The 22,985-nt window shown below is 42.3% G+C and overlaps 1 protein-coding gene across 1 annotated transcript in view; it reads left to right on the plus strand.

The window, feature by feature from the left end:
- The first annotated feature begins 781 nt into the window (after positions 1-781).
- The window catches only part of LOC145349500 (uncharacterized), a 94,085-nt gene continuing 71,881 nt past the window's right edge, over positions 782-22,985 (plus strand). The window contains exon 1 of the mRNA XM_080198044.1: positions 782-909. Coding sequence (XP_080054170.1) covers positions 855-909 — 55 coding nt within the window. The 5' untranslated portion in view covers positions 782-854. The remainder of the gene's footprint in view (positions 910-22,985) is intronic.

A 22,985-nucleotide genomic window follows, 5' to 3' on the forward strand; every position in this document is an offset into this window, starting at 1 on the left:
CCTGAGTGTGGCGATTAAGGGATTTGCACAGTAACTTCACTGCAGTTTTAATGTAAGCCTTCTTGTGATACTAATAAATAAACACATGGGCGGCAGATTTTTGGATGGTAGAATTTACCGGAGTAAAAGGGGAGGCTAGCTATGAGTGCATTGAGGTATCTAGAGGAATTACTTCACCTGACCAAGGAACAGCGCTCTGAAAGCTTGGAATTTCAATTAAACCTGTTGGATTGTAATCTGTTGTGAGGTGACTTCATCTGGAGGTACAAGGATATAGCTGAAGCTTTTCACCAGATGAGAAGCAGCAGCAAGTTGCTCTGTGTCAGTGTGGTATAGCAGTCTGGGTGAAGAAGCAGAGTGGTCAGAAGCTCATCTTGAGGTCAACTATGAGACCGAAAGATAATGCAGAGAACAAGTTTAATTATGTTGGTGGAAGATTTACTTTATTAAAAATTTCAGTCACTAAAAAGCAGAAAGCAATTTGAGTACAAAAGGCAAGTATGTCCCGTTGGCCAGATTGTGGGATAACAAGTTTCCTGGAATGGTTTTAGTTTATGGATCATGTGGAATTTGTAGGAACTAACAGATTGTTACGACTGAAAAAAAAACATTTTTTTTCTAATCTTGCTCCGTGATATAGAAACGGTTCAGGAAGGTTCTCCCCGCCCTGCTCACTCAATGCTAAGGGGATGCAGTGGCAGTTCCAGCTCCGCCTCGCGTGATGACAGGAGGGGATGAGAGGGCCAGTGGCGCACGTAGCTGGCAGCCTGCCCGGGGGACGGCCAACAGCAACTGCCCGGAATGGAAGGCAAGCTCTCGGCAGCAAGAATACTCTCCACCGCGTCCCACACAACATGAGCCTGCGCTGCTTGCTCCTGCTGTCCTTAGCACCCATCGTATGCAGTGAAGGTAAGGGCTGAGCAAGCAATCTGTCTCTTTGTAGCAACACTACCACCCAGCTCACTCTCTCCGCTCAGCACAAAGGCGAAGTTTCCATCCAGTGGGGAATGATTGATGCGCTCAGTATCTAATTAAATAACTGACTACAATACAACGCCTGACACTGGACGAATGAGGGGCGAATAGGCGGGTCTTCCTGTAAATTTGTTACATCGCTAAACAACTGTCTAAAAAAATCTATCCCAGCAATTTTCACCGAGTTATTTTAGAAGTGAATTTCGCGTGCTGTCACTTACTTATACGATAGGCAGAATATTATAATTCCTTCCTTCCAATTAAGTTGCATGTAGAAACTGGAGGGGGAGATACAACCTCCACTCAGAACGCGGTAGATGTTAGAATCCTTGCATTGGCAGAGCAGTGATTGTATATAATTTACATCAACCTGTTTGGTGTGTCCTGTTTGAGTAACTGTAGACAATAATTCCACATGGAACACATGTTGGAGGCTCTTTAAGGATTAATATTTAGAAACAAAACCTCAATTTAATCTGTAATCTCTAGACCTGCAACGCTCTGAAGGTCCTTCAATTCTGGCCTCCTATGTTTCTTTAACCCCCAAGCTCTAGTTTCTCACGTCTCACCCAATAAACCTTGCTGCTTTTCCACCACCCAACTCCTTAAACCCTACCCCGACAAGGCTTTTGGTCATATATGTCCTAATACTACTTTGGGACAATCTTAATTATTTTGTTATATTACATCCTGTGAAGTGGCTCCTGATGCTTTGTTTTCATTCTTTGGATGTGGACGTCACTGGCGAGGCCAGCATTAATTGCCCATTCCTGGTTGCCCTTGAGAAAGGTAGTGGTGAGCTGCCTTCTTCGCAAAAACCCAGCCTGCAGGTGGTCAGGAAGGCGAATGGGATGCTGGCCTTCATAGCGAGGGGGATTGAATATAAAAGTAGGGAGGTCTTGCTGCGGCTGTATAGGGCATTGGTGAGGCCGCAGCTGGAGTACTGTGTGCAGTTTTGGGCACCGCACTTACGCAAGGATATTTTGGCCTTGGAGGGAGTGCAGAGGAGGTTTACTAGGCTGATACCGGAGTTGAGGGGGTTGAGCTATGAGGAGAGGCTGAATAGATTAGGCTTGTACTCGTTAGAGTTTAGAAGAATGAGGGGAGATCTCATTGAGACATATAAGATGATGAGTGGGATGGATAGGATAGAGGTGGAGAGACTCTTCCCGCTCAGAAAGGACAGTAGGACTAGGGGGCACAGCCTCAAGATAAAGAGGGGGCGGTTTAGAACGGAGTTGAGGAGGAACTTCTTCACTCAAAGGGTGGTGAATCTCTGGAATTCTCTGCCTGTTGAAGTGGTGGAGGCTGCCTCGCTAAATATTTTTTAGACGCGGGTTGATGGGTTTTTGATAAGAGAGGGGATTAAGGGTTATGGGGAGAAGGCGGGAATGTGGAACTGAGCCACGACAGATCAGCCATGATCTTATTGAATGGCGGGGCAGGCTCGAAGGGCCAGATGGCCTACTCCTGCTCCTATTTCTTATGTTCTTGACCTGCCCTAGTCCCTGTGGTGGAAATATATTCTCAAGATAGCTCAGTGGGGAGTTTCAGGATTTTGATCCAGCTATGATGAAGGAATGGCAACAAATTTTGAAGCCAGGATGTGTGTGACTTGGGGTTGATCTTAGTGGTAATGGAGTTCCCACACTCTTGTCCTTCTAGTTGTTGAGATCAGGGGGTTTCCAGGTGCTGTTGAAGGAGCCTTGGTGAGTTGTTGTGCATCCTGGAGATATTACCAATTGCAGCCACTGTGTGCCAGTAGTGGAGGGAATGCATGTTTAAATTTGTGGAAGGGCCTCTGATCAAGCCAACTGATTAGCCTCCCGCATTTACTGCTATCATCCTTTGTTTATGTTGTGGCTGTAGCTAGCTTTAACCCTGCTCTGACAAACAGTCATCCAGACTCGAAACCTTGGCTCTATGCTCTCTCTGCAGATGCTATCATGCCTACTGAGATTTTCCAGCATTTTTGGTTTTTGTTTTAGCTTTACCCTTGGCTGTCTATCACCACTCCACTCTTCATCTCCTTCCCTTCCTCTCTGTACTTGTGAAGAAAACTCCTATGGTGGATGATTGCATCAACATCATGGTTTTGATTGGATGTGTGAACATACAACTTGGCAATGGGAGCAAGCCAACTTGGCAATGGGAGCAAGCCTACTTGGCCTCTCAAGCCTGCTCTGCCCTTCAATTAAATCATGACTGACAAATCACAGAATTGTTATGATACATAAGGAGGCCATTTGGCCCATCGTATCTGCACCAGCTCTGCAATTCCAGATCCATTCTCCCACGCATTCTTTCTTTTCAGGATTCTTCAATTGAACTGATTGCCCCACACTCTTCGGCTGAGATTTCCAGGCATTAACCACTCGCTGGGTGAAAATGTTTTCCTCAGATCACTATTGTTTCTTTTACTAATCTGTGTCCTCTTGTTGTCGAACCTTTCATGAGTGGGAATAGTTTCTCCCTATCTGCTCTGTCCAGACTTTAATGATTTTGAACATCTCTCTCAAATCTCCTCTTAGCCTTCTTTTGTCCAAGGAAAACAGGAGTAATTTTTCCGATCTATCTTCCTCAGTTCCTCATCAAAGGAACCCATTCTTGTGAATTTTTTCTATACTCTCTCCAATGCCTTCACGTCCTTCCAATAGTGTGACGCGCAGAACTGGACACAACACTGCAGCTGAGGCTGAACTATTACTGATACAAGTTCAACATAACCTCTTTGTTGTTGTACTTTATGTTCCAATTAATAAAGCCCAGGGTACTGTATGCTTTATTAACCACTCCCATAACCTGTTCTGCCACCTTCAATGGCTTATGCATGAATACATCAAGGAGTACCTTTGGTCCTGCACCCCTTTAGAGTTGTACCCCTATTTTATATTGTCCATGTTCTTTTTACCATAATAAATCACTTCACATCTCTCTGCGTTGAACTTCATTTTCCACCTGTTCACCCATTATACCAACATGTCTATGATTTCTTGAAGTTCCTCACTATCCTGTTCACAATTCACAATGCTTCCAATTTTTCTATCATCTACAAGCTTTGAAATTGTGCCCTGTCCACCAAGGTCTATGTCTTGATCTGACTGTGATCGAAATTCTACTTTCCTGCCTACTCCCATTAGCTTTTTTGACTCCCTTGTCAGTTAAAAATTTATCTAACACAGCCTTAAAAGATTCAATAACCCTGCCTCCAATGTTTTCTGTGGAAGAGAATTCCACATACCAACAACCCTCTGAAAATAACAAAAATTCTGTTCATCTCCATCTTAAATGGAAACTCTAATTTTTAAACTGTCTCCCGTTGTCCTAGCCTCTCTCACAAAGGAAAACATCCTCTTAGCATCCATCCCATCAATTCCTTCATGATCTTGTATGTTTGAATTAGATCACCTCTCATTTTTCCAAACTCCAATATAGACAGCTTCAACCTTTCCTTGTAAGATAGTTCCCTCATTCCAGAAATCAATCAACTGAACCTTCTCTCTTCTGCTTCTCGTGCTATTATATCCTTCTCAAGTGAGATGACTAAACCTGTACACAATACTCCAGATATAGTCTCACCAATACCCTGTAATTGTAGCACAACCTTCCTACTTTTCTATTGTATTCCACCTGTAATAAACATTCCATTTGCCACCTTAATCATGTATTGTACCTGTGTACTTTTTGTGATTCATGTACCAGAATACCCAACTCCCTCTGTACTGCTGAATTTGTGATTTTGCACCATTTAAATAATACACTCCTTTATTATTCTTCCTGCCAAAGTGGATGAGTTCACATTTACCCATTATTCTCTATCTGCCATTTATCCTATCTAAATCCCTTTATATGCTCTTTATTTCTTCCTCACAACTTACTTTTCTATCAATCTTTGTATTATGTGCAAATTTAGCAACCATACACTCAATCATTTCATCCAAGTCATTTATAAGATTGTAAATAGTTGAGGCCTTCATACTGACTGTTGCGACACTCACTGGTTACATACTGCCAACCTAAATATGATCCATTTATTCCTGTTCTCTGTTTCCTGCTGGCCAACCATTCATCTATCCATAATATGTTATCCCCATGCCATGACTCTTATTTTGCATAGTTAACTTTGATGTGGCATCATATCAAATACCCTTTGGAAATCCAAGTACACCACATCTACAGATTCTCATTTATCCATATTACTTGTCACTTCCTCAAAGGTATCAAACAGATTGGTCAAATATGATTTCCCTTTCACAAAACCATGTTGACTGTGTCTCATTGCATTTACTAAGTGCCTTGCTATAACCTCCATGATAATAAATTCTAGCACTACTTAGATGTTAGGCTAACTGGCCTGTAGTTCTGTGCCTTCCTCTCTTGAATAGAGGAGTTACATTTGCTATTTTCAGTGGAGGTGTCTGTAGCCCCAGGAATCGAGGGAAATGAATGAGCATTGCCGGGGTCACAGGCTGGAGGGTTAATTCCTCCACTGGGGGGAGGGTTCCCCTTCTTTGTGTGGGAGGGGCATGTTTCCTTACCCACCGGGAGGATCCTGATATCCATAAGGGAGGCAGTTGGGGGGAGGGGGGGGTGGGGGGGAGAATGTCCATCGGGGGAGGCCCAATGACCATGGAGGAATTTAACAAATTTAACTGATTTCAGGGCGCCCTTTAAAAGAGATGCCCAGATCTCAGATTCCTGGTGTTTTTAGGCCCTGCCCTTCCAGATGGCTGTGTGATCCTCGTCAACTCTCTGAAATTGTACAGCGTGATAGAACATAGAGCAGAGAAAAACTACAGCACAAACAGGCCCTTCACCCCACAACTTGTGCCAAACATATCTCTACCTACTAGGCTTACCTATAACCTTTTATCTTACTAAGTACCATGTACTCATCCAAAAGTCTCTTAAAATTGATGTTTAGTCAGGTGAGAAAAGGTGGCTGTAAAGCTAACAAGTTTCACACTGTACTGTCGCCTGATCCAAACTCTGTGTAGTTTTGGGAGATTAACCCTCGGTTTCTGTTCTATGTAGCTTCTGCTTCCCTATGAATAGCATGCTCTACAAACATCAGTTTCAAGCTTGCTGTGTGACTTGGTCTATGAAATATGCTGCTTATTAACTCTTTTCAAGCCACAACCTACAGTGTGATCAATGATGTTATTGCATTCTGATTGGCCTAAATGAGGTGAAATTATTCTTAATTGACTTAAAGGGTGATGGTCATCTGTTGGTTTAATTTTCCATTGTCTCCTGACTGGCCTTCTATGGTGTCAATTAGTTGTGGGACCATTCCTCTCATTAAAGTTTGTTTCTGTAACTTCTTGCTCAGATAAAGTAACATTCTATCATATATCTTTTGCCTATTTGTTCAGAATAGGGGAAATATGCTGTCATGTCTCCATTAATGATACTTTGAGCTCATTGTATCAATCTTAGTTTCATTGGTATTAAATCAGACCTTTATCATTGACTCTTTGTTTTGTACTGGCCATTTACTGGGTGATGTTATTTATCTCTATGGTTACTTAGAATGAGATACTTTCCTTTTAAAACAAAGGACAGAGTGGCGAAGTTGCTTATAGCCTTAAAACTAGTAAAGGAGATTATAAAGTGGGTAGTACTTAGAAGTTACATAGGCTATGTATGGAATATAAGTGAGAATGGTTTTGACGTCTGCTGTATTTGAGAAAGTCATTATGTTGAGATGCCAGTGTTGGACTGGGGTAAACACACTCACAATGCCAGGTTAAAGTCCAACAGGTTTATTTGGTAATAAACAACACCAGCTTTTGGAGCACTGCTCCTTCATCAAGCGAGTGTGATGTCCCCACTCACCTGACAAGGGAACAGTGCTCCAAAAGCTAGTGGCGTTTACTACCAAATAAACCTGTTGGACTTTAATCTGGTGTTGTGAGATTTCTTACTATTTGAGAAAGGACAGCATGTGGTGTCTGGGAACATGGATTAATTGGTCCAGATATCTAATTGATCTGGAGGTATCAGTATGTCTCGTGAAACTTTATTAAAATAAGCACTTAATGTATTTTTGTTGAGAGAACTGTTTGCCATACTGTGTTTTTGTATTTGTCAGTGCTTGGTACAGGTTAATTAAAATACAGAATAGCTTTATAAAATTTACAAAGTTACAGGAATTACACAAATTCTATACAAAATACACAGAAATCAGTGCTTGAATGTGATTGGCATACTAATTTTAGCTCAACACATTCAGCTAACAGATTTTAACATTTAAAAGAACTGTAGAGTTGCAAAAGCTAATTATAGAACTTAATTCTAAACTTATAAATTCAAAGATGGTTACATGATGAGAAAGAAAGTGACTTCTTTTAAATATTGCAAGTTAAACTGCATTTAATTTAATGCAGTAGGTCTTTGAATTCAGAGAAAGGAGCTGATAATTTTAATTGCTATGGAGTTGGATGGTTCCACATCAGTAGTTGTTCAATCTTGATGTCTTGCATCACTGGCAAAAGAGCAATATGTTTTTTCTCCCTTATCAAGTGTGAGTATCATGCCAAGACCAAATCATGTGACACTGCTGCCCCAGAAACCATATTGGGTTGACATTCTTTGATCATTTGATGAATGCCCACAACTGAACTACAAACTAATTGTAAATAGTTATCAAAATTAAACTTTTCTATGCTAGCTTTAATTTCCTTAGTTAGCTACAGATGGTGCATCCTAGAGTCTTTCTTTCACTGGAATGTATCCTTGAATGTTATGATACATCTCCTTAAATGTCTGCCACTGTTTTTCTACTGACCTACCTCCTAACTACTTTTCCAGTTCACCTTGGCCAGATCCATCTCCATACCCTTATAATGGCCTTTATTTAAGTTTAAAACACTAGCCTTAAACCCACTCTTCTCTTCCTCAAACTGAATGCAAAATTCAATCATGTTATGATCACTACTACCTGGAGGCTCCTTTACTGTGAGATCATTAATTAATTTAGCTTTATTGCACATTACTGGTCAAGAATAGCCTGCTCTCTGTTTGGCTTAGAATGAACTGCCTTAAAAAATCTGTTCCAAAAACAGATTATGTACTCATCTTCCAGGCTACTTTGCTGATCTGAATGAATCATACCTATATGTAGATTAGAATCACCCATGATAATTGCAGTGCCTTTCTCAGCAACACCCATTATTTCTTTCTGTATACCTTATGTTGCTATGTTAGGAGGCTATAAACTATTCATGCAATTAGCTTCTTCACTTTGTTATTTCTTATCTCTACCCAAACTGATTTGACAACTTGATCTTTAGAACTAAGGCAATTTCTCACTATTGTACAATATCATCCTTAATTAACAAATCCACAGCCCTTTCCTAGCTTCCTAATCTTCCGAAAACATGAGGAAAGATTGACTGGGTTGGGTTTGTGTTCATTGGTGTTTAGAAGATTGGGAGGTGTCTAATTGAAACTTATGAGATCCAGAGGGTACTTGATAGGGTGGATGCTGAGAGGGTGTTTCTCCTTGTCGGAAAAACTAGGTCTTGGAGCCACAATTTTAAAGTGCTCCCTGGTGAGGTTCATTGAATAATTATAAGGTAGAGGAGGCAGGTAGATTCCTGACTAACAAAAGAGTTGAAGGTTATGGGGGGTGGGGGAGTGGTTGGGCAGAATATGGAATGAAGGCTGCAATTGAATCAATCATGATCTTAATGAATGGTGAAACAAGCTCGGGGGTCCAAATGGCTTACTTCTGCTCCTAATTTTTTAAGTTTGTAGAAAACGTCAAGTACCCTTGAATATTCAGGTCAGAGCCTTGGTCACCTTGCAGTCACTTGCTTATATGGCGATCAGATCATACATGTTTATTTCTATTTAACTTGAGAATTCATCTGTTTTTCTAAGACTTCTATGGATGTTCAGTTAGAAGGCCTTTAGTTCTGTCTTTTTTAATTATTTCTGTGACCTCTAGCTTTAGCTGTTGTCATATTTGAGGGTTTGTACCCTGTCCCATGTTCTGATTGTCATTACTCTTATTGTTACCTTGCTGCCTTGCCTTATCCTTTTCCTGTAATTTACCAAATCTTCCCTTGCCTGATCCCTCACTGCCACCATTTAGTTTAAAGCCCAGTCTATTGCTGTAGTTATAACTCACCAGAATACTGATCCCAGCATGGTTCAAGTGAAGGCTGTCCCAAAGGTACAGCTCCCACTTCCCGCAGTACTGGTGCCAGTTCCTCATGAATCAAAATCTATTTCACATACACCAATCTTTGAATCACACATTTAACTCTCTAATCTGATTTACCTTGCATCAGAGATCTTTCTGATATTATAACCCCCTTGCAGAATTTTCTCTATTATAACTTCTTCTTGTAGAAATTTCTGTTATAACTGCATCCCCTCACAGAATTCTCTTTCATAACCTGTGACCTCCCTAATGCACTTGCCTGCAGAAGCCTAGGATATGCCACAAAGGCCACCAGTGGAACCCTGAAATAAACCACTGGGCTAGAAATATAGGATGGCAATGACCTTCAGGATGACAGGCAGTGGGTGGCCACCAAGCCCATGTGGCACCAACTCATGAAGAACCGGGCAAAGGTGAACAACTGTGTGGCGGGATAGTCATGGGCAATTTTACCGTTCCACCTGCCATGAGAATCGGAGTGGGTGAAGGGTGGACCATGGAAAGGTCTGTTGACCTGGGGCGCTCTGTTTTCTCTCCACAGAGGCTGTCAGACCTGCTGAGATTTTCCAGCATTTTCTATTCTTGTTTCAGTTTCCAGCATCTACAGTATTTTGCTTTTATCTTGGAAGTAACTGAATGGGGAGCTGGTTGTGAAAAGGGTTAACGAGTGAGTGGCAATCAGTGGCGCTAGTGTACATCAGAACTAAATTAGTGGGCATCATTGACTTGTCTTTTAAAGTTTTAAGAAGTTTATTTATTAATGTCACAAGTAGGCTTACATGAACACTGCAATGAAGTTACTGTGAAAATCCCCTACTCGCCACACTCTGGCGCCTGTTTGTAAGAACATAATAAGAACATAAGAAATAGGAGCAGGAGTAAGCCATCAAGCCCTTCGAGCCTGCCCCGCCATTATGATATATTGAGGGAGAATTCAGCATGGCCAATGCACCTAACCAGCACATCATTCAGACTGTGGGAGGAAACTGGAGCACCCAGAGGAAACTCACACAAATAAGGGAAGAACGTACAAACTCCACACAGACAGTGACCCAAACCGGGAATCAAACCTGGGTCCCTGGTGCCATGAGGCAGCAGTGCTAACCACTGTGCCACCCTTAAAAACTAAGCAGTGTTACGTGACTAGTGGATTTCTGACCTGGTAGGACTGTTTCTGCAGTGTTTTAATGTTTGATTTATATGCAAAAAGGTTGCTTGGTCTGAAACCAGTCAGAAACACTATATCAAAACCTTTTACTGGCTGTAGTCATGACTGAGTGCCGAAGGTGTGAATTTGATATCCATTGGGATTCCCCAATGCAGGTTCAAATCCTACCAACTGTGTGTCTCAACATTCATCTCTGTAGGTACCTTTGATGTGGCAGCCAAATGTAACCTTGTTACTGTCATGATTCCATATAAAAGCTTGTATGATCAGTCATTACATCTGTCAGAGGAATTTCTGAGGTGTGCCCTGGGATGCCCTGTATTTCTTGATCTCACTCGACCAATACATAGACTGCAAAAGACAGTATATGGTTAAAGAATAAAAAGGAATTTATTTGTTAATGCATGCGTCAGGAGGGAGACAGTCAATGAAGGTTGACTGTCCTCTTTGAGCTAATATTGCAAGGTAAAATTATTATATTCTAAACATTTCAATATCCCACCCAGTCTCATCAGTCAGGCTAGAGTGTCCAATCACAATATTAGATATTATTACCTTAGCCAATAATGTTCCACCTGTCAACAGGAATACATAAGAACATAAGAAATAGGAGCAGGAGTAGGCCATCTAGCCCTTCGAGCCTGCCCTGCCATTCAATAAGATCATGGCTGATCTGAAGTGGATCAGTTCCACTTTCCCGCCCTCTCCCCATAACCCTTAATTCCCTTGTCTGTCAAAAACCTATCTACCCGTGACTTAAATATATTTAGCGAGGTAGCCTCCACCACTTCAATGGGCAGACAATTCCAGAGAATAGGTGGTTATTAGCTCATTGCCCAGGTAGGTTCTTCCCCTGTTACCAAGGAAACCTAACTCATGTCATTACCAATGGCCAAAGCCATATCTAACATCTGTGATTTTTAATTGGCAAAAGGAGTTACTCTCTCGCTGGAACTGGGGTCTCCCTCATCAGCTTGAGAGACTCCTCCAGCCTCGCTACCCATGAACGAATGTATTCCTTTAAATACCAGGCTTATTAAATTTGATTTTGTGTATTAAAAACAGATAACGGAAGTTGCCTTTCTGTGCTCCATGGTATTAAAAGAATTCGGTCTGTCTACCACTGTGTTTCCCATCATGCTGCATTCAGAACGAAGCTGGCTAAGGCACACGATAGATATATGTTGAAAATACAGTTTAAGCTTATAATACTTGGGTAATTTGTGGTTATACAGGTTACAATACCTTTGCGTATTTTGTTCCAGGCAGATTGTGAGTTCTCACTATATATAAGGCACTTTATAATGACCTTAACCTTGTCTACTTATTATAGTAAAACTAAAACAAAAGGCTTCATACTAAGAAGTCTATAATTCCCCCCATTCCCCCCCCGCCCCCCCATCAACATCACTGGTAGCTCCTCAGCCCCCAACATTGTGGCTTCTCCAGGCTTTGCATTCTGGACACCCGTGCAATCCAGCTGCCTAGGCTTACCGGCCTAGTACCAAACACCTTGCAGAAGGCAGAGGCCCTTAACTTGTGGATTGCAGCCTCAGGGTGGCTTTAACGCTCTCTCATCGCTGAGTCCCCGCCCCCCTCCACAACCCCACGAAGGGGCTAAACCATCAATGCCTACCTCTCAGAGTCAGGCCAGTGGCAGATCCCATGCAATTGCCCTCCACCAGCACCCCCGCCTGTTAAGATTGCTCTTCCCCCATCCCATGAACACCTGTAGCCCTGTGGAGGGGCTGGCCTCTTGCACCCCTTGGGACTACTCATAGTTCTGCTGAGGGTTGGCCTCACTTTACCCCACCACGAACACTCACAGCCCGGTCAAGGGGCTGGCCTTGTTTCCCCACCCAAACAACCACTGCCTCTTTCCCACAACTTGCTGCTTCCATCTCTCAGATCCCGCAGCATCTCGCTGATCCTGTGACACCCTCAAACCTGCAGTCCCCCTCCCTAGGCAGAGCAACCCCTTTAACTAGTTTGTCCCCATGGCTCTCAGGTGTCTTTTCCCCCAGTGGACTTCCTGGTGGGTAGTGGCAACCTGCTGCTCACTTCTGCATGAGATGAGGTTGCAAGGTTTCCACTTTTCAAAACCTGGTGTGAATGCTGCTGGTGTGATGGTCGGACATTGTAATGAAGGGGGAAGTTACAGCGGGACTGCCGCTAGTTGGATCATAATGAGCTCAAATGCAGGAATCTCATTACATCAGTGACAGTGGGACGGGGAACAAAGGCATCATAAGATTCATTTTCTGGCTGCGCGTGAGTCTGTAGTTTCAGGTTTTGACTTGATTTTGATTTTATTTATTATTGTCACGTATTAGTATACAGTGAAGAGTATTGTTTCTAGTGCGCGCTATACAGACATTCATAGAGAAGGAAAAGGGAGGGTGCAGAATGTGGTGTTACAGTCATAGCTAGGGTGTAATAGTGCATTGTTAGAGAGTTTAAAAGAGTTAGAATAGAGTTTTAGAGGCACAAACGAAGAGCAAAGGATAGAATTAGAGAATATGCTGGGCACAGCTTGTAAGAAGTCACCTCGCTCTGGCGCCATCTTGAATCTCCTCATTTAGTGTGGCATTTGTACCTCACCTCAGGAGCTTCTGTTAACTTTTCATTTATAATAAGAGGGGTCATCACTTCATGCTGTCAGTAATTCAGATTTGGAAGGACATGACAACCAGAGGAATTCTAACATTAACATTTTTTAACATTTAACATTTATTTATTAGCGTCACAAGTAGGCTTACATTAACACTGCAATGCAGTTGTGAAAATCCCCTAGTTGCCACATATCCATATCTGTTTGGGTTCACTGAGGGAGAATTTAGCAAGGCCAATGTACCTAACCAACATGTGTTTTGGACTGTGGGAGGAAACTGGAGCACCTGGAGGAAACCCACGCAGATATGGGGAGAATGTGCAGATGCCGCACAGACAGTGACTCAAGCTGGGAGTCGAAGCCGGGTCCCTGGCGCTGTGAGGCAGTAGTGCTAACTGCTGTGCCACCAGAATTCTGGCACAATGCCAACAAGCGATGTTGTGACTTTCCTTCTTCCTGGAAATTCAGGTTTTGCTGTTGGTTTTACATAATTGGGGACCAGTTAGCTCAGTTGACTGGACGGCATTTAATGCAGAGTGATGCCAACAGCATGGGTTCAATTCCTGTATTGGGCTGAGGTTATTTATGAACCTTGCCCCTTGTCTGAGCTGTGCTGATTCTCAGGTTAAATCACCATCACTAACTCCCCTCAAAGGGGAGAGTAGCCTTTGGTCATCTGGGACTATAGTGACTTTCACGCTTCAATAACAGTTTGCAGCAACTGTATTTCTTAAACATAGTGCTAAGGCATAGTTTAGTGTAATATGGTACCTCAGTCATGTTAAAAATATTCTAATCACTGTGTGATTGTTCATTGTATTATGTATAAATAGAGCTCATAGGAAAGTTTCACGTGACAGCCACACCTACCCAAAAAATGTATTGATGCAGCATTAAAGTTTTGTGTACTGAGGTTTTCAGCATCAAAATTGCTTTCAACTTATCATAGAATCCCTACAGTACAGGAGGAGGCCATTCAGCCCATTGAATCTGTACTGACCACAATTCCAACCAGACCCTACCCTCACAACCCCACTATCTGCTAATCCACTGACACTTGGGTCAATTTAGCATGGCCAATCAACCTAACCTGCACATCTTTGGAGCGGAGTAGGAAACCAGAGCACCCGGAGGAAACCCATGCAGACACGGAGGATGTGCAAACTTCACACAGACAGTGACCTGAGGCTGGAATTGAACCTGGGACCCTGGTGCTGTGAGGCAGCAGTGTTAACCACTGTGCCTTCATGCTGCCCCTATATATCCTAGAGCTTCTTTTCCCGGAGGGTGGAGAATGGTGGGGGAATGTGTAGTGTGAAAGCATCCTTTTTTACTCAAATGAAAGGTAGCTTACAAATAAATAATGTGTAGAAATCTTCTCCAAAAAGCTTGACCTTAATGTCCTTTGCAAGGTGCGGCAGGTGATCAAGAAGGCAAATGGGATGCTGGCCTTTATAGCGAGGGGGATAGAATATAAAAGCAGGGAGGTCTTGCTGCAACTGTACAGGGCACTGGTGAGACCGCAGCTGGAGTACTGTGTGCAGTTTTGGTCGCCGCACTTGTGCAAGGATATTTTGGCCTTGGAGGGAGTGCAGAGGAGGTTCACTAGGCTGATACTGGAGTTGAGGGGGTTGAGCTATGAAGAGAGGCTGAATAGACTGGGCTTGTACTCGTTGGAGTTTAGAAGGATGAGGGGGGATCTTATTGAGACGTATAAGATGATGAAAGGGATGGATAGGGTAGAGGTGGAGAGGTTCTTCCCGCTCAGAAAGGACAGCAGGACTAGAGGGCACAGCCTCAAGATAAGGGGGGGGGGCAGTTTAGAACAGAGTTGAGGAGGAACTTCTTCACTCAAAGGGTGGCGAATCTCTGGAATTCTCTGCCCGTTGAAGTCGTGGAGGCTACCTCGCTAAATATATTTAAGACACGGGTGGATAAGTTTTTGGTAGGCAAGGGAATTAAGGGTTATGGGGAGAAAGCGGGAAAGTGGAACTGAGCCACTTCAGATCAGCCATGATCTTATTGAATGGCGGGGCAGGCTCGAAGGGCTAGATGGCCTACTCCTGCTCCTATTTCTTATGTTCTTATACAAATAATCAAAGAAATCCACAAATTCTGCACAAAAGTTAAAAGATTAATATTTGCTCATCTGGAAGTTTTGTGAGGTTTTGCTGAGCTCTCAGTCACACTTCTGGGGTTTCTGCTGACCTTCTGTTGGGATGTATGGGTGGAACAGTGGAGAACCCTCACTGATATCCATAGTCCATGTCATTGTAGTTTATTTTGTTATTTTCATTTAGCTTGCTTTGTCATGTCCAAGCAAATGGGACCGGTCCTGTCAGATCAACGTTACACAGAGATGTTAATATTTCAAGCAGAGAATCCAATTTACCAAATTAACATGGTCATTTGGAATTTCCACAAGGATCTTTCAACACTGACCTTGTAAAATGGCAGAAGATTGAGAAAACCCCTTGGAAATGTTATCCTAGAAGCTTCAGGTTTTTAGAGGTTTCTATGAGTTTGCAGTGTGAAATTTCATACACATTAATGACCACCCTATCACCTAGGTAACGAGGACACCTACGTCAGACTCCTATTTATTGACTACTGCTCAGCCTTCAACACCATTATTCCCATGAAACTCATCTCCAAACTCTGTGGCCTGGGCCTCGGCACCTCCCTCCACGACTGGATCCTGAACTTCCTACGTCACAGACCACAATCAGTAAAGATAGGCAACACCTCCTCCATGATCATCCTCAATACTGGTGCCCCACAAGGCTGTGTTCTCAGCCCCCTACTATTCTCCTTATACAGCTATGACTGCGGCCAAATTCCCTCCAATTCGATTTTCAAGTTTGTTGATGACACCACTGTAGGGGGCCAGATCTCAAACAATGATGAGACAGAGTATAGGAATGAGTTAAAAAAATCTGGGGAACTGGTGTGGCAACAATAATTTCTCCCTCAATGTCAACAAAACAAAGGAGATTGTCATCGACTTCAGGAAGCATAAAGGAGAACATGCCCCTGTCCACATTATCAGGGATGAAGTGGAAAGTGTCGAGAGCTTCAAGTTTTTAGGTGTCCAGATCACCAACAGCCTGTACTGGTCCCTCCATGCTGACACTATAGTTAAGAAAGCCCACCAATGCCTCTAGTTTCTCAGAAGACTAAGGAAATTTGATATGTGAGCTACAATTCTCACCAACTTTTAGAGATGCACCATAGAAAGCATTATTTTTGGTTGTATACATAAGAACATAAGAACATAAGAAATAGGAGCAGGAGTAGGCCATCTAGCCCTTCGAGCCTGCCCCGCCATTCAATAAGATCATGGCTGATCTGACGTGGCTCAGTTCCACTTTCCCGCCCTCTCCCCATAACCCTTAATCCCCTCTCTTATCAAGAACCCATCAACCCGCTTCTTAAAAATATTTAGCGAGGTGGCCTCCACCACTTCAACGGGCAGAGAATTCCAGAGATTCACCACCCTTTGAGTGAAGAAGTTCCTCCTCAACTCCGTTCTAAAATGCCCCCCTTTATCTTGAGGCTGTGCCCCCTAGTCCTACTGTCTTTTTTGAGCGGGAAGAGTCTCTCCACCTCTATCCTATCCATCCCATTCATCATCTTATACGTCTCAATGAGATCTCCCCTCATTCTTCTAAACTCTAACGAGTACAAGCCTAGTTTATTCAGCCTCTCCTCATAGCTCAACCCCCTCAACTCTGGTATCAGCCTAGTAAACCTCCTCTGTACTCCCTCCAGGGCTAAAATATCCTTGCGCAGGTGCGGCGCCCAAAACTGCACACATCACAGCTTGGTATGGCTCCTGCTCTGCACAAGACTGCAAGGAACTACAAAAGGTCATGAATGTAGCCCAATCCATCACACAAACCAGCCTCCCATCCATTGACCCTGTTTACACTTCCCACTGCCTCAGTAAAGCAGCTGGCATAACTAAGAACCACACACACCCCAAACATTCTCTCTTCCACCTCCTTCCGTCGGCAAAAAGACACAAAAGTCTGAGGTCACGTACCAACCGATTCAAGAACAGCTTCTTCCCTGCTGTTGTCAGACGTTTGAATGGACTTACCTTCCTTTAAGCTGATCTTTCTCTACACCCTAGCTATGATTGTAACACTGCATTCTGCACTCACTCTTGTTTCCTTTTCTATGAATGGTATGCTCTGTCTGTATAGCGCACAAGAAACAATACTTTTCATTTTATGTTAATGCATGTGATAATAATAAATAAAATCAAATCAAGGTTGGCCTGTCAATTCAGAATTTGGAGTGTGGCCTCAGGATCCACACACTGTAGGAGCCACGTGAAATGTACGTGCTGTGGAATCATTACTTTGGCTGAGGATATGTCCATTAAATGAATAAAGGCACTACAACAACAAGAATTTACATCAATATAGCACTATTAAAAAAATTAAAACACATAATTGTAGGCAGACCAAATTCAATGAGGTTATCCATTCTTGGAAAATTGGACCAAAGATTGGCAGACAAACTGTAATCGAACAGTGGACTGCCAAGAAAGAGAAGGTGATTCGGGTACAGTCAAAGAACATTACTATGAGGGGGAAAGACAGGGCAACCCAAACCCAGGGCTCCCTGAATGATGAAAGAGATAGCGAGCGAGATGATGCAGAAAAAAAGTGTTTATGAAGATATTAAATTGATAATAAAGTGAGAAACAGGCTGAATATAGAATGTCCTGAAAAGGGAAACAAAAGAGGAAAGCGAAAGTGTGAGAAGAGACTGCCAGCTAATATAAAAGGAAATCCAAAAGTTTTCTACTGTCAGGTAAATTGTGAAAGGGTGCAAGAGGAGTGGTGGCCAGGTTTGGATGCTCAGATTGAAGAAAAAGTGAGACAATGTCAATCCTGTGCACAAATGAGAAATGCACCATTGTTGTGACCTTTACATCCTTGGGAGTGGCTTACAATACCATGGCAATGGTTGCATGTAGGTTCTGTTGGTCCGTTTGAAGGTTCCATGTTCTTGTTCATAATTCTTGCACATTCAAAGTGGCCAGAAGTTCTTATCACAAGATCTACTGCAACTGAATGAACCATTGAAAAATGGTGGAACTTTTGCAAGATTGTTAGCGATAATAGTTCACTGTTTACTTCACTAGAGTTTGAGGATTATCTCTAGGTAAATGGTATTCAACATAACAAATCTTACCATACATCAGTCAAATTGGTTAGCTGAAAGATTTGTACAACTCTTGAAACATTTTTTAAAAGTTTCAAGAGAGCAAAGTCCATTATCGTGTCATGAGATTAGCTTTTTGACATTTTATAGAAACATTACGCATGCAAGTATCCAAAGTTTAGCTGCATTCCTGCTCTTAAAGACAAAATTGAGAACTATGTTTGATTTGTTATTACTTCCAGAAAATTCAGAGATAGTCGAGTGTCAACCACAATCGCAAATTGCTAGATGCGAAGTGAGGGCAAAACAATGCTCACTTCAACAAGGAGATTAAGGAGACTGGGGCTGGAATTCTACGATCGTGCCTGCCCTGATTCTGGGGATGGGCAAAGCACGGAGAGCGGCATTCTCCATTGGCCTCAGAAGGGATCATACGAAACTCGGGCGGACGTGCCGGTAAAATTCTGCCCTGGGTGTTAGCGCGTAATTATGCCAAGAATGAGAAATAGGTACCAGCAATAGTTTAGCAAAAACAGCTCCAAATTCTTACGCAGTTGAAACTGAAAATTAACTAGTTTGTCGATGCTTTGCTGACCAATTGTTGTAATCTTGAAATAATTTCCCGAATCATCTCCAGGAATACCAACTTCTTTTGTCCCTAGTGTTCTGAATACTACTTTGGAAGATTTAGTTGGATCTAAATTGCCTGATGCTTGTGTCTATAGTACTATACAATGTGAGAATGATGCAGAATTAGTTCCAAGAGAAGAATTGTATGCTGAAGTTCCAAATTATACTTATGGGATCAAGGATCAAATTCCAGAACATCGTATTCAACCAAAGACAAATAAATGTCCTCCTGATTGGTTTTCTTGACTATGTATAATGATTAATGATGCATAGTACTGTGTGTAGAGTATTACTGATTCTGTGTACAAGATTGTAGTAATTTGTTATCATGAGGTAAAGGGGAAGGAATGTTATATATTTAAGTAGTTGCATGACTGTTTTAAGGGCCAGTCACATGGTTTTATGTTGATATCATTGGGGTGTTTCACAGGCTTTTGTTTAGTTTCTTTTTCCACTCTGTACAAGTAATAGCTCTTACAATAAACCTTGTTAATTTGAATCTACATGTGCAAACCACATCTTTTTCTTTTTGTTTGAAATCCACAGCCTCTAACATAGATGGCACAGTGGTTAGCACTGCTGCCTCACAGCACCAGGGACCTGGGTTTGATTCCCAGCTTGGGTCATTGTTTATGCAGAGTCTGCATGGTCTCCCTGTGTCTGCATGGGTTTCCTCCAGGTGCTCTGGTTTCCTCCCACAGTCTGAAAGATGCGCTGGTTCATAGAGTCATAAAGGTTCACAGCATGGAAATAGGCCCCCTGGCCCAACCTGTCCACGGAGCTTCCCCTTCCCAAACCCCAAAGTTAATCCCAATTGCCTGATTTGGCCCATATCCCTCTATACTCATCTTATCCATGTAACTATCTAAATGCTTTTTAAATGACAAAATTGTATCTGCCTCTACTACTACCTCTGGTAGTTTGTTCCAGACACTCACCACCCTCTGTGTGAAAAAATTGCCCCTCTGGACACTTTTGTATCTCTCCCCTCTCACCTTAAACCTAATTTTAGATTCCCCTACCTTTGGGAAATGATATTGACTATCTAGCTGATCAATGCCCCTCATTATTTTATAGACCCCTATAAGATCACCCCTCATCTTCCTACGTGCCAGAGAAAAACGTCCCAGTCTATCCAGCCTCTCTTTATAACTCAAACCATCAAGTCTCAGTAGCATCCTAGTAAACCTCTTCTGCACTCTTTCTAGTTTAATATCCTTTCTATAATGGGGTGGTTATGTGCATTGCCCTTTCTAAATTTTCCCTCAGTGTACCTGAACAAGTGCCAGAGTGTGACAACTAAGGAATTTTCACAATAACTTCATTGCAGTGTTAATGTAAGCCTACTTGCGACACCAATAAATAAACTTTAAAAACTAGCTAGGACATTACTGTCCTCTTAGTGCGTGTGGGAGCAGGATGGGAAGGATGGGGTCGAGAGGGTATTTTCTTTAAATGGCGCCCCAACCTGACCCAAGATTCTCAGCAGTTGGCTTTTTCTGGTCTGACCCTGCCAGCATGATGGCATGAGCCACACCTGCAGATTTTTTTCTGTACCGTGGGTTGGATTATCTGGAGAGTAAAGTCAGCGAGGTGGGTTCTTATATTGCGTGCAACAGGCCATAATAGATAATATACTTTACCAAATTATTTACAAGTTTATTACAGAACTAACATACAGTACACTTTAAAGTGGGTAAATACATCACAATATTAATGACTATAAGAGATAAAAAACATAGTGTTAGTTCTAATGCAGGATTAAATACATTTCAAAAATACAATGTCACGGCTAGTTTCAATTTAAAAATACCCATCAATATTCAAAGTAATGCTTTATCTGAAGTCCCAAGTTTTGATTTTGTTTTGATTTGATTTACTACTGTCACATATATTAGTATAAAGTGAATGAGTTGTTGGTTTTTTGGATATAAAAGCTGTCTGCTTTATGATATCCAACCCCCCCGCCCCCAACAACCAGAAAAACACTGGGGGGTGTGGGGTCGGCTCCAGTACCCTTCTACAATATTCCTGACTTTCTGAAAGGAAACTAGAACAGTTATATCCTTCTAAACTAGATTATATCAATTCTTAGCAACAATGGGTGTTAACTCTTTAATTAACTCCTCCTCTTGGATGTGTCCTTATTATTAACTTTTATTTAACTGTTAAAATGGTTTTACTATTCATATTGTGAGTCAGATATATAGTCATAATGTTCTTAAACATGCCCTTAATATCTTTCCTGCTCACCTCTTTTTTTTCTATTTTCTGTAGAAGTGATTTTAAACTTTTAATAGGGGAATAGATTTCTTAAAGTCTGTTTGCCTAATTTGCCGAGGTAAAGATCTAAGAATAACTTTAGGATCGATAAAGAGAGACATTTGTAAAAACTTTTAAAGTGCCTTTGAAAATAACTTCAGAGCTTTTTCTTATCTTTGTTTAGTGTGAAGAAAACTTGAAAGGCCCTTGTGTTACTTTATGTGTGACACAGATGAAATCTCTTTAACACCTGCTGAGACCAAAGCTGTCAGCTAGATTTGCCCATGCATGTGCTTTAAGGCTTCTAGGTAAAAATTATACACATGAATATGTATCCACGTTCTCAATTCTGAAGCATAATATCCTAAATACTTATTAATTCTACCTATTTACTCACCTATTTCCTTCACAGTTACAACACAGGATTACAGGTATGTCAAACAGAGAAGTCAGCATGCAGTAGACAGAGCTAAGCAATCCCTCAACCAACAGATCATATCTAAGTATTGCAGTCCTGGACAATTAAACAACTCACCGGAAGAGAAGGTTTCACAAATATCCCCATCCTCATTGATGGGGTCCCAGCACATTAGTGCAAACAATTAAACTGAAGCATTTTGAGCAAGCCTCAGCCAAAAGTGCCGAGTAATTTATGTATCTGCCTCCACTTGAGGTCCCCAACATCATAGATGTCAGTCTCCAGCCAATTCAAGTAATATCAAGAAATGGCTGAATGCAAAGTCTGCAAAGTCTTTGAGCCTTGACAACATTCCAGCAATATTATTGTGCTCCAGTACCAGCTTCGCCCCACCCAGGCTGTTCCAGTCCAGCATTGGCATCTACCCAGCAACATAGAACATAGAACCCTACAGTGCAGAAAGAGGCCCTTCGGCCCATCGTGTCTGCACCGAACACAATCCCACCCAGGCCCTACCCCATATCCCTACATATTATACCCACTAATCCCTCTAACCTACACATCCCTGGATGCTAAGGGACAATTTCTTAGCATGACCAATCAACCTAACCCGCACATCTTTGGGCTGTGGGAGGAAACAGGAGTACCCGGAGGAAACCCACGCAGACATGAGGAGAATGTGCAAACTCCACACAGACAGTGACCCAAGCCAGGAATCGAGCCCAGGACCCTGGAGCTGTGAAGCAGCAGTGCTAACCACTGTGCTACTGTAGCGCCCTCGTGGAAATTGCTCAGACACATCCTGTCCACAAAAAGCAAGATAAATCCAACCTGACCTATTACTGTCCTATCGGCCTACTCTCAATCATCAGTAAGTGATGGAAGGAGTTGTCAACAGTGCTATCAAGTAGCACCTACTTAGCAGCAGCCTGTTCCCTGACATGCAGTTTGGGTCCTGCCAGAGCCACTCAGCTCTTGACTTCATTACAACCTTGCTCTAAACATGGACAAAACAGCTGAACACAAGAGGTGAAGTGATGATGACGGCCCTTGACATTAAGGTGGCATTTGACTATGTCATCAGGGAACCCTACCAAAACAGGAGTCAATGGGAATAGGGAGAATAACTCACCACTAGTTGGAGTCATTCATAGTCATGCCAAAGGAAAATGATTGTGGCTGTTGGATGTCTATCAAATCAAACCCAGAACATTGCTGCAGGAGTTCCTCAGGGCAGTGTTCTAGATCCAACCATCTACAGCTGCTTCATCAGTGACCTCTCTCTATCATAAGATCTTGGTTGGTGACTTCACAGTGTTCTGCATCATTTGTGAGTCCTCAGATTCTGAAGCAGTCTATGCCCATTTGCAGCAACACCTGGACAATATCCAGGCTTGGGCTGACAAGTTGCAGGTAATACTCATGCCACACAAGTGCCAAGCAATGATCATTTCCAACAAGGGAGAATCTAACCATCTCCCTTTCACATTTAATGCCATTACAATCACTGAATTCCCACTATCAGCTTCCTGGAGATTACCATTGACCAGAAACTGAACTGGACCTACCA

Source organism: Carcharhinus amblyrhynchos, chromosome 1 (genome assembly GCF_965287045.1).
Source record: "Carcharhinus amblyrhynchos chromosome 1, sCarAmb.v2.hapA, whole genome shotgun sequence".
Lineage (NCBI taxonomy): Eukaryota > Metazoa > Chordata > Chondrichthyes > Carcharhiniformes > Carcharhinidae > Carcharhinus > Carcharhinus amblyrhynchos.